The sequence below is a fragment of the Aethalodelphis obliquidens genome, unplaced genomic scaffold, assembly GCF_003676395.1.
Source record: "Aethalodelphis obliquidens isolate GAN/ISIS:26980383/991018 unplaced genomic scaffold, ASM367639v1 scaffold6, whole genome shotgun sequence".
Taxonomy (NCBI): Eukaryota; Metazoa; Chordata; class Mammalia; order Artiodactyla; family Delphinidae; genus Aethalodelphis; species Aethalodelphis obliquidens.
In genome coordinates, this window is record NW_020837950.1 from 11,009,696 (window position 1) to 11,022,096 (window position 12,401).

The 12,401-nt window shown below is 44.9% G+C and overlaps 1 protein-coding gene across 14 annotated transcripts in view; it reads left to right on the top strand.

Annotated features, from left to right (window-relative positions):
- The window catches only part of APBB2 (amyloid beta precursor protein binding family B member 2), a 376,970-nt gene that overhangs the window by 259,663 nt on the left and 104,906 nt on the right, over positions 1–12,401 (top strand). For 11 of the 14 annotated variants that reach the window (XM_027103089.1, XM_027103091.1, XM_027103094.1 and 8 more), the window contains 3 exons: positions 7,252–7,314; positions 7,697–7,782; positions 7,877–7,937. In XM_027103089.1, the coding sequence (XP_026958890.1) occupies positions 7,252–7,314; positions 7,697–7,782; positions 7,877–7,937 (210 nt within the window). The remainder of the gene's footprint in view (positions 1–7,251; positions 7,315–7,696; positions 7,783–7,876; positions 7,938–12,401) is intronic. The other 3 variants (XM_027103101.1, XM_027103100.1, XM_027103099.1) reach the window with 1 other exon arrangement.

A 12,401-nucleotide genomic window follows, 5' to 3' on the forward strand; every position in this document is an offset into this window, starting at 1 on the left:
TTGATAACTTTTTATTAGCATAATATTCCTCCTCTCAGGGCACATCCCATTCAGTCGATTTCTTCGCCTTATGTGAGGTGTGCTGGGGGATAAAGACGAACCAACACAGGCTGCTCCTCGTGGAGCTCAGCATGAAGTGGAGCCCTCTTCCATTCCGGCCCAGTTACCTCTTGGCATTTCTCCCCGGACCGCAGAGTGGCCTCCCAGGGGCTGAGCGGGCCAGGACGCCCCTGGGCTCTCACTGAGGCACAGAGCCCCTCTTTCTTCTTCACCTGTACTGCTTGGCTCTCGGCATCTCCGTTAGAATCTTTCTCCATTCCACGGCTCCATCCCCCTTATTGTAAACCGCCTTTACCGCCTTCACCCCCAGGGAGGGCCCTGCAACCAGAGAATGCCCGGTTGGGAAGGGGGCATTGGCACCAGTATCTGTCCATTACAGACAGGGAAACCGAGGCACAGAGAGGCCAGTGACCAGCAGCCACGCTGGCTCTAGAACGCAGGGTTCCCGAATCCTCCTTGAATTACAGGTCAGAGTCCTTCTCCCTTGGCTTCCCTGGCTCTGAGATCTCAGCCGACCTGCTTTCTCTTGGTCCAGAGGTGAGGAGATCAGACTAACTTTGAGATACCATTTCTGTTCAATGAATCTCTTGTCCTCTGTATGTGGAAGAAATGAAGTTTGTCTCGGAGCCCGCCTCCTGAGGCCGAGGCGTGGGTGGGGTGGAGCCCAAGGAGGGCATCCCGAGGTTTATGTGGCTTGGATTTTTACTTCTTTGATTAATATGGTAGACTTTCACTTTCATGTTTTCTGTGAAAAGTCTTAGGAAGAACGCAGCACAGGTGGGCTGCTGGCCCTGGGGATAATGATTGGGAAGCAGAGTCCTCTTCTCATCCCTGAGCCACCTTCTGATGCCCACTGTTGCCTGCTCTGCCCCGTCCATGCCCGCTTCCACCCCCCTCCCGCTCACTGCCTAGCCCCCCTTCCCAGGCTCCGACTGTGTCCTATGGCCGCCCTGCCTCACTTGCTCTCCTGGAGTTCAGTGTTTCCATCACATCCCCAGTGGTCAGCCTCCCAGCTGCTCTTCATGACTTTTTGTGGCTTTCAGGGTATTTTCATAAACGTCACTTCATTTGTCCCCTTCAAGACTCTTCACGCTTGACACGTAGCTTGACACGATGACAGCTATTATGTTTACCATTTAAGAGAAGAGGTGACCGAGGCTCAGCAAGTTGAGTAACCAGGCAGGTGGCGTCAGGGTGGCAGGATGGTTCTGTTCCTCTCTTCTGTTGCCATCGTGTTGGACAAAGCCTTATCCCTCCAAGAAACATGGTAACAAATGTGTAGTTTTTTGAAGTTTCAGAGAGAGACCCATTTCCAGCTCTTTAGTTTTCTTTATTAATTCTATTTATTTATTTTTGGCTGAGTTGGGTCTTCATTGCTGTGTGTGGGCTTTCTCTAGTTGCGGCGAACAGGGTCTACTCTTCGTGGCATTGCCTGGGCATCCCATTGCGGTGGCTTCTCTTGTTACGGAGCACGGGCTCTAGGCACATGGGCTTCAGTAGTTGTGACTCGTGGGCTCTTGAGCGCAGGCCCGGTAGTTGTGGTGCACAGGCTTAGTTGCTCTGTGGCATGTGAGATCTTTCTGGACCAGGCATCGAACCCGTGTCCCCTGCACTGGCAGGCGGATTCTTAACCGCTGAGCCACCAGGGAAGTCCCCCAGCACTTTAAATAGACCAATGGGATAGATGTTCTTTGGATCAACCTTTCGGTTGTTTGCTTCACGTACATTTTTTCCCCTGGACATCAGGCCATCCACTAAGTCAAAGAACCAAGCAGATTTAAAAGGCAATACATTAAAATCCTAGGGGCAAAGGGATGAGCAGATAGGTAGAGAGGAGAGGAAGGGGAGAGGTGGGGGAAGACACAGACTGCTGCGTTCCCAGGTCCGGCAGGTGCTGACACGGATATTAAAGCAGAAGCACTAAGGGTAATCGAGTGTTTAGAGCACCAGCTTCATGCCTTGTCTCCTTACTCCTCATAAAACCCTACGCATCTGTACGACAGTCGTCATTACCTTCTTACATTTGACAACGCACACAGAGAGGTGAGGGAGCTCGCCCAGGATCACACACCTAATACCTAGTGGAGTCAAGCCTGGATGGAGGTCTGCTGGCCCCTGCCCCTACCCCAGGTTTCACTGTGTGTGTATGGAGGCTTGGAGAGCCTTGAATGGCTTCATCTCACTCCAGGTGACATATGCAGCACTTTCTAGAAGATGACTTCTCTTGATAACATTGTCTCAGGTGCTAATACCAGTTGAAGAGAAACGATTATATCTTTGATGCCATTTCTTTGGTCCCTAAATAGAATCTATTTTGACTAATTTGGAAACATGAGAGAAAGCAAAATGTTAAGGGCGAGAAGAAACTTGTAATATGTCGCGTCAGAAACGCACATCTTACACAGATTTTTCCTGAGCTGGCTTAAAAAAAAAAAAAAAAGGTGCCAAATCTGTTGACTCAGCTTCACAAAGGTTTAGGACGGAAGGGCTTCCTTACAGTTTGAAAATTTTACATTTCACATTCCAAAGTTCACCAGGGAAGTGTTAGGCGCAGCACATAATGTTCCCTCTGCATACGCCAGCAGTATTTTTTGAAAGTTTATAAACTGGCCGGGAAGCATTTGCTGCTGAAATTTGGCCCAAAGATGATCTTCCCCCAGCCCATCAGTTTGTTCCAAGTTACTTAGATGTTGAATTTTAGAGAGAAGAGGGAGCTACACAAAATATTGTAATGAATAACTATTGGCCCGTAAGCAAGCCTTACGTAGACTCCTTCCAGCAGAAGGTGTTTCCAAGTTCCTTAAGGATAAGAGTATGGAGGACCAAGTGGGTCTGAAGCAAGGGAAGGTCGAATTGTTTCTCAGGACCATGATTTCTTGTTGATCACAATTCACTCTGTTCTTGCTGCATTGCCTCTGGAGTCTGGGAGGGGCCTGAGCAGCTAACTCCCCAGGAGGGGCAAAACCCACGTATTGCATTAGATCCTATGGATTTTCACATACATCTCGAAATAAGATGACAACATAAAGGGGCCAGTCTGTCATCATTTTACTGAAATTCTTGACCTGATCAAGTAATCATGACATCTTAGAGCTGGCAAGAACCTTTGAGAAGGGCTTAGTGAATGCTACGGCAGTATTTCTCAGCCTGGGAGCCAAGGATGGTGGCTAGGATGTCCTCTGGGGCTTGTAGAACATGCTAAGTTTCCTGATTTTTACCCCAGGCCACTGAGCTAGACTCTCTAAGGGTAGGGCCTGAGAATCTGCCTCTATCATAAGCGTTGCAGGAAATTCTGAGTGAGTACAAGAGCTGGTCTTCTAGCAAATTCAGTCTCCCTGTTTTTATTTATATGTCACTTCCCCTTCAATTCTTTGGCTTCCCGCTAGCATCTCCTGGGAAGGATTGTTCTCACCCGTCTGCTTTGAAAGCCCTTTAACCTTTATTCCATTGTGTCTCTTTATAGTATTGTTACTTGAGGCACGTCCGCCTCCCTTTTGGGGGGTGTCGGGACCTGCCCGCCTCGTCTTGTGTCCTCGGCACTTGGCACAGTGCCTGGTACGTGTCAATGTTCATTAAATGTTTGCTGAATGAAGGAATAAACCAGCTTTGTAGCGGAGGGAGCTCTTAGTTGACTTGCTGTAGCGGCAGAGCCAGCACTAGAGACCCAGGTCTCCTGATTCTCCTCTAGTTTGTAAATAGTGCTACTGCTGACAGAGACTAATTTAATTGCACAAGCATTTGTCAGTTTGTCTTCCAGTTAGATTCTTTTTTTTAACTTCTCTGGATTTTATTTGCATCATAAACCATAACTGTTCTTTTGATAGTGTTGCATCCAGCAAAACACGGAAAGCAGTTTTAAAAGAAGGAAAAAATATACACACATATGTGGATACAGTGCTTATTAACATTGACTGGCCTATTCCTTGGAATTCCAGAATTCCAGGTACTCTGCCATTTATCATCAAGGCTACACATACCAAGGCTCAAGTCTTGACAAAAGAGGATTACGAAGCATAACTCATAACCCTTGGTAGTCCCTAGGCTCTCAAACTTTTTATTCTTACAAATGCCTTAGCAGAGATAAGGACACTGCTATTCCTGGGCACTTTCACGCAGCCAGCCCCTGGGCTAAGGGCTCATGTTCTTGACCTCACTGTGTCCACACGCTGGTGGGAAGTCTTCTAAGATCCCAGAAGAAAAATATGGAAGAAGAAAACTCTCAGTAGTCAAGGTTATACCGTCAGATTGATTCCCCTAGTAGGTCACGAGGGTGCCATGCTGAAAGGTCATGAAGGGTCATGGCAGGTGCCGTGCTCCAGGCACTGGGTCTGTCCCCACTGTCTCTGAGGAGCTAGGGCTCCAGGGCTCTCGAGAACCTGAGTGTCATCACCGTAATCAGGATAAGGGGTGCTGCAGCCTGGCCAAGGTCAAGACGAGCACCAGGAGGGTGTGTCCCCAGCCATAACTCTGACGCCACCATCTCTCAGCTGTGCAAGGCTTTAGCTGCATTGCCTGAGAGATGACCGATTGGAGGTTGTTACCCATGGAAGATGGTCCCTGTTCGTCCTCTACTCTCCTTTACCTCTCTTTGTGTCTGTCTTCCCTGGGGCATGTTGCTCGCCTGCCTTTTCCTCTTTTATTGTCTTTCTCTTTGTCTCTTCTTTCATCTCTCACTCCCATCACCCAGACTGCAGACTCTCTGTACAACCCAAGCATCTGTGTTGGTGTCTTTTTTCTTTAAATGATTAGCTAAAATGTTGTATTCTCTCTTCTTAATTAAAAAAAATAATAATAGATGAATAGAATATATCGTTCTTAACATTTAGGACAAACTGTTTTGTCCTTCATTGCCCTTGACTTAAAAAATAATAGTCACTTAAATGGAGGAGAAAGTTTCTCATCTTTGATGTCAATGAAAATTTTAAACATAGGAAGGAAAAAAGGTCTTTGGCCTGTTCATAGCATGTAATGTTAGTTTCCATTTTTATTTGCTTGAGTTTTGTGCTAAAGGATTTCTTCAGGAATACTTACGATATTTTAAGGTTTTGCAAAATCACTGTATAGGGCCTTTGTTTATTTAAATCTGTAAAAGTTGATTGTTGGAAGTTTGCCAGCTGACTCCTGTCTCCGTAGCATGAGAGCTAGATCCATGCGGTCTCAGAACCATAATCAACTTTTACTTTACAGGGACTCCTACATCCAGAGAGTAAATACATAAAAAAATTTAAACACACACGTATAGAGAAGTGTTTGATAAAAATGCCAAAGCCTTTTCTGAATACTTGTTTTAAAAAATGCTCTTCTTTCACTCTTTGTAGTCCTAACACAGTGTCTTTTGGGTATAGTTTCTGATATCAGATTCCCTTTGTCAGACACACATGCCTTTTTAAAAATGTCTTCACAAGAGCACAATTATCTTGAATCTTCCCAATTCACCATCTGATTACATTTTCAAAGTTCAACCTAAATGAAAACCAAATAATGCTCACGTGTAAATGATGATGACGATTTGGGACCAAATAGGCGTGTTTTCTTTTTTAAAAAGAAATTTTAGCTTAAAATTTTATTTTGTACTTGATATTTCCAGTCCTTATCATGCGTGTTTATTAATCCCCCTATGATGGTAACTCTAAACATTTTTCGGTCACTGGCCCTTCTGAGAACAGAAAAGTTGGGGATAAAATACACTTGCACAAAATCCCACATCCATTTCAGGGGGTTCATAGGTCACCACAGCTGACAGGTTAAGATTTTCCTGTAATATTTTCTCCTCAGTAAAAGCTGAACGCTGCTTTTGGGGATGGAGTGAGGAAAGAGGTGAGGCGCTGGGCAGCATTCCTGCTCTGTGCTCAGTAAAAGAGATTATTTTTAAAAAATACATAAACAGCAGTGGTCCAAGTTCTGTTTTAGTTTGAAAAACTGCAGGTTGGGTGCCTAGTCCAGCAAAGAAAGCAACAATTACACCAACTGTGTAGAAGTGATAATGGATCCAGGTTTGCAATGACCATGCCCTCAGAGAGCCCTTCAGAGCCAAATAAATGCATTTTTTCAACACCTGGGACATTGGATCTTCACTGCTTCTTGCTTTGAGTGGCTTTAAAAATTGTATTGTGTGCAGAAGTTATGGGTCAGTACTACTGTCTCGTTTTCAAAGAACTTCAGTTGTAAAGTTACTTAGTGGAAAAGTTCCTCTTATTGATTTATTATTCAAGAAAAGAGATTTTCCTGACAAGTGGAACAAGTTCATAAGGATGAACTTTATGGGTGTCTTATTAGTATCATTTATTTCCCCAAATGTCACGTGAAAAATATTCGAATATTCAGTCAATATAGTAGAAAGAAAACAAATGTTTCTGTTGTCGTCCGAGGTGAATAAAGGAAGGAGTTGTTTAGATTCGAAGGTCTATCGTCAGAGGTTGCCCAGCAAGGCAAGGCTTTGCACTTTGTTCTATAACTATGTTTAGAAAAGCATTTCGTGATCGAATATTCATTTGTGAAGAGGCTTGGGTGGCAAGGAAGTAGAGTTTTTTACGAACAAGAGGAATTTACATTAGATTGTCTAGAGCTATTTTTTATTAGATTAAATCTCAGCAAGATGAGGTCAGGCTGGGTTCTTTGCCCTCCGTCATTGCCATTTTTTTCTTTTAAGTGAAAATAATTTGGCCCCCAGCTTTTTTATGGCCTTAGCCATGGACATTCCCGTTTCCATCCAGCACATCGACAAGCATCATCCCTAATTCCACCTCCACCTCAAGAAAACAGTTCTGTTTGGTTAATAGGAGACAAAAAGGTGCCTGTGAAATTAGGTACGCTGGGCATTTAATACTTTGATGCATAGTGTGTGCTTTTAAGACCACATTTAGAAAGTATCGATAACTTCAATGTCTGGTAATGACGTTCAGCCATTTGTTTTGGTAAGTAATTAAAGCGCCCTCTCTTTCCTCCTGCCCTAGGCCTCAGGTGTTGATCTAGATCAAGGGAGAGCGAGCTCACATGCTGCCGTTAGAGTGAATTTGTTCCCTAACCCATCCTGTGAATATCAATGCTAACAACAGTGTCTTGTGTGTGTGTGTGTGTGTGTGTGTTTTCTTTTTTTTTTTCCCTTTCCTTTTCTATCCTTTATTATTTTCTTTCTTTCTTTCTTTCTTTTAAATCAATGTGCTTTTTCCTTGTGAATAATTATATGTCTAGAAACAGCCATGGAGTGATTTTGCTGTTCTGAATGGGGGAAAGATTAATAGTGACATTTGGAAGGCAAGTATATTGTCAGATTTTAGCTCATTTAATATTTTGTCCTTTTTGCATGGCTGTGGCTGCATCTTCTTTGTGAATATCATGCATTCTGCAGGGACGGAGTGATGGGGCTTCTGGCTAGGGCTGTGGGACTCACACGTGTCGCCTTTTTTGATGTCTCCCATTGTGAATGACTTCAGGCTGATTGCCCCAGGTTCCTGTTGTCTTGTAAGAAGCAGCACTTGCACCAAACGGGCATCAGCAGCCCATGCATGCCTTTTTCTGCCTAAGCTCACATACACTCTCTGCCTCGTGCTGGGAGGACTTCTCTCCCCTTTGATATTTGAGGCCATGTACTGGGTCATTCCCCTTTCTACATTAACAGGGATCTCTTTTCCTCTAGGATTTGCATGCAGCCACAGTCAACCCGGACCCCAGTTTAAAAGAGTTTGAAGGAGCAACACTGCGCTATGCATCCTTGAAACTCAGGTAGGGCGTTCAGAGCACCTGCCGTAATGAGTGGCTTTGTGCAGCTAGAGATTGCAATAGAATTCTAAGTCCAATTTTCTGTTTTTCTTTCTAGAAATGCCCCACATGCTGATGATGATGATTCTTGTAGTATCAACAGTGACCCAGAAGCTAAGGTTTGTAAGAAAGTGCTTTCAGCGACCAGGTTAATATTCTTGCATCAAAATAATGACTTTGGATAACGGCCCAGTTTTTTACAAACCATCAACCCAGAGCCACTTAATAAGGAATTAGTCCTCAGTCCTCTCTCTTTCCTAATCTCCCCAACAATTAAAGTAAACCCCTCGGCCAAGTTAGGTTTGGGAGGATTTCCGTAATCATCACGACTCTGCTTGTATCTCACTACATCAGTTCTTTGTGCATCGCAATAAGTTAAAATTATCGTTCGAACAGGTGGGCTTCAGAAGCCTTTGAAGATGAGCCAGGCTCTGCCTTGCAGTGCCATGGGAGGGGCGGTGAACAGGTGCCACAGACCCCTCACACCCACCTCCTCCAGGGCAGCCTCGCACCTGTGCAAAGCGAAAGTTCCTCCTCATTCCTGACCTAAACACAGGCCTGTTTCATGGTGGGGAACCAGCAGGACCAGCTGACGGGTATGCGACCTGTACAGTTGCACAGGGCCCTGCGCGGAGAATCAGGGCCCCGTGTTTTTCTGTGCAGTTGCTCTCTTGACGTTCTGCATACTTTTATCTTTGACTCTGTGCTCTGTAGATGAAGTGCAGTGGGGCAGCGGAGTGTGCCCCGGGGGGTTGGAGCCTTGCCTTACACACAGTCCCGCCACCTCCCTACCTGCGCAGTGTTTCTCAGCTGCCCGTTCCCCTGCTGCTTGGCACCTCAGGCCCTGCCCCCCTCCCCATCCCTGCCCCCCACCCAGCAGTTACTGTTGCCTTCCACCCCTCTAGGGAGCTAGGTGTGAGCCTGGGGAGAGTTGATGCCGGGTACACAAACTCCATGGTGTCCCAGGAGGGGACAAAGTAGTGGCCTGCCCAGCTCAGGCGGACAGCACCGCAGTGAGTTCGCGGGTGACTCAGTGAGGCCCCGCCCACTCCCGATCCAGGTGCCTAGCGTGTCCCGGCACAGGCGTTGCAAACAGAGGGTCATCCGTTTGCTGTGGGCTGGGGTGGTGAGTCCACGGGAAAGGGGGATTCTTGGCTCAGTTTCCCCACCCCTGGCCAGGACGTGGTGCGTCGGCCTAGCAGCTGATGGTCTGTAGCGGTGGGCAGCCTGTGATGGTCTGCACTCACCCTGTAAGTATCCCCGTGCCCGAGAGAGGGTGACATTAAATGACAAGCAAAAAACACCGTTAGGAGTTGAGAGAGAGAATGCAGAAGAAAGGATAAAGCTTCATGTCTTAATACTTTTTACAGCTTCTCCCCCCCCTGCTTTTTGAACAGGGGGCCATGTGTTTTCATTTTGCATATTTCATTTTCAGTTGCAAATTATGTAGCTGAACCTAGATATTTTTCTGAATCCCAAAGTAGATCTGTGTCTACGAATAAAACAGCAGATAGGTTCCTGTAGCAGCAGTCAAGTGGGGAACACAGTGCAGGTTCAAAACCTTGGCTCCCTGGCCGGAAGCTGCCACATTGCCATTGGTTCTGTAAGAATCCCAGGGCTTCTCTGTTGCTCCTAGTTTGCTCAGCTTCCTTCTAAGCACAGCCTGATCAGGTTAAGGCTGCTCCAGAGCCAGCGGTGTTCTGAACAAGTTCTTGGTTGGCCTCTGACAACCCTGGCCTTTAAAGATAAATCTTATGGCAAGGAAGGGAAGGGACCTAGTAAAACAGGAAGGCAGGCTGTGAATAATTTGCTTTGCTACCAAGTGTTTTATAAGGGCTATCAGCAAAGACTGGAGGAGGAAGGGCGAGCAGCAGCAATATTTTTCTCCACCCGGAAGGGCTGGGCCAGTGATATCTGTAAAGCTGAGTGTGAAATTGACAAGAGTGGGCCGGAAGGGTGATGCATGGAACGGAGATTGAATGGGTAGCGGGAATTGGAGGTAATTGAGCTGTTACCTAAGAGGGTGCTTTCTCTTTTTCCCCCTCAGTTGTATTGCTTACTGAACTCTTGATCTACCACTGTTCTGTTCCCAACGTGTCTATTCTAGCACCTATTAGGAATTTGTTTATGTTAATAAGGAGGCTCAGCTTTCTTAGAAGTAACTAAAGTTGCACTTAGTTGTAAACAAAAGAGCATGTGTATTGTGTTATTTATTTTTTATCCTTCTTTGTTCTATAAAAGATCTGAGGAGACTTATGAAAGCACTTACAAGCCACAGAAAACATAAGGGAAGAATCAGTGCATCTGTCTGTACTGGGACAGTACATGGAGTTAGAACAGATCAGACTGGGGAGAAGGAAAAAGCATAGGACTTTTTTTCAGAGCATAGGACTTGGCATAGTTAAGAAAAGTGACCTTTGGGTCCATTTTTGTACCTCCAGGTGATTATTTCTACTGAGGACTTTTATGGTAAATGGCATGAATTCCTGTAAGGGCATCTCAGAATCTTGAAAAAACCTCTGCAAACTACACGTGCTTCTAACTGCCCCCATCGCACCCGAGATTCTGAAGGTGCCCCGTGCTATAGAAAGTCACTGTCACTCTTGAGGACCCTAAGTCTGTTGGGAGGGGAAAAGGGTCTCAGAACCCTGCTTTCTATGAATCACACTGTGCATGAGGGAAAAGCATCTCAGTTCCTTATGGAATATAATGGTTTTTCTAGTGCTCTGTCATAAAATATTTGTAATAATGAATATTTATTGAGTGCTAACTTTTTGCCAGGCTTAGTCCTAAAGACTTCGTTGCTGTTGACTCTCATCCTCACAGAAATTCAAGGGGCTGACTGTCATTATTGCAGATGAGGAAAATGAGGCATAGAAGGTTGAACAGCTACTTAACTAGTAGAGTCAGGATTTGAAGCCAGGCCATTTGGCTCCAGAGCCCATGCTCACTGGACTGTCCAAAGAAAAGTCTCCCTTGGGGCTTCACTCAGGGGCCACCATCGATCAATGTGATCAGTGTGCTTAACAATACTCCAAATTTATGTAAAGACACATAGAAGTTTGGATTTTGCTCATTGGAAGCAAAGGACAAACCCATTTCAAGTACAGCGTGGACCAGCTTCCCCGTCTGACTTGAGGCAGAGATGAACCCTAGACTCTAGAAGTGGAATGCAGGTTTTTTCAGACCATCCCTCAGTGGTGTAAGTTCAACCAGGCTTATGATAAAAGTTGGGCCAGAACAGGAGGAAGCGGGGGCTGGAGTGGAGCTCATCTGTGTGTCTGGTGATTGGCCGAGCTGCCCACTTGAGGTACCCCACACAGATGGCGTCCCTTTGGGGAAACTGAGTCTTGCTGTCCTTCTCTGGAGGCAAATCTCTCCACCTCCTGATGGAAGTGGACCAAGGGAAAGCCTGCAGGGAAGGCTAAGGTGATCCTTCAATGCTGTTTCCAACAGCACTAAACGAAATTGTTTTTTACAAATTTGGAACAAGTCCATTGGTTTAGAGCTGACTTTGATGAGGCCACTTTGGAGGTATTCCCCATCGCCACCACCCTCTGGCCTCCCCCATCTGCCCCCTTAGTCACTCCTCGCCTGTTTAATGCTGCCTGGGGCACCTAAGCAGGCAGAAGTGACAAGATCTAGGTTCCCAGATGTTCAAGCTTTCGATAGATCTAAAGATATCTAAAGGGTATCTTTAGTTAACCCTTTCCATTCTTTCAATTTGCCAAGGACTCAGGAACTGAGTGCCCCGCAAAGAAGCAGAAGGTATCCTTTCTTTAGGAAACAAAAATATTTAATTTCATGTGCGATGGAATTCTAAATATAGTCCCCGAGGAATGATTACTCAAAAGATTATTATAGAAAATGTCTTCCTTACTCCCTCAATGAAACTTAGATGCTGGAAAAATAAAAGTCATTTTTAGACTATCAGGATATGAATCCTTCAGAATTCTCCCCAGCCGCTCTGAGTCAGAGCATCTTGATAATCAGTTGTTCAGTGAAACATCTAAGTAGCGACATAAATGAACCCTTCCCCCCATGCCACCCCACTCCTGCGAAGGCAAAGTATTTTTAGAACTCTGACAGTGTTTTATGAGCCTACCTAACTTTATATACAGTAAATTTCTTTTTAGTTGATTGCAGTATGTGCATGAGTTTGTATATAATTCTGAGCTCTTTAACTTTTATTTTAAAATAATTATAGATTTACAGAAAAGTCCCAAAGATATTGAGTTCCCATATACATTTCCCTAATAGTAACATCTTCATAATCACGGACAGTTATCCAAACTAAAAAATTAATATTGATACCGTATTATTAACTAAAATAGGCTTTATTCATTCCCATTTTCCCATTTTTTCCACTAATATCCTTTTCAGGACCTAATCTAGGATACTACATTGCATGTACTGAGCTCTTAAAAAACTACTTCACGTATTCCTTTCCACAATTCTCAGATTTATCATTCTTAATTCCATTATAATATTCCATTTAATTAATAGCACCATAATCTGTCTAGGCACCCAGTGGCCATAGGAACAATTTCCAGTACTACAGGGCAGAGTTACAACTTCATAAA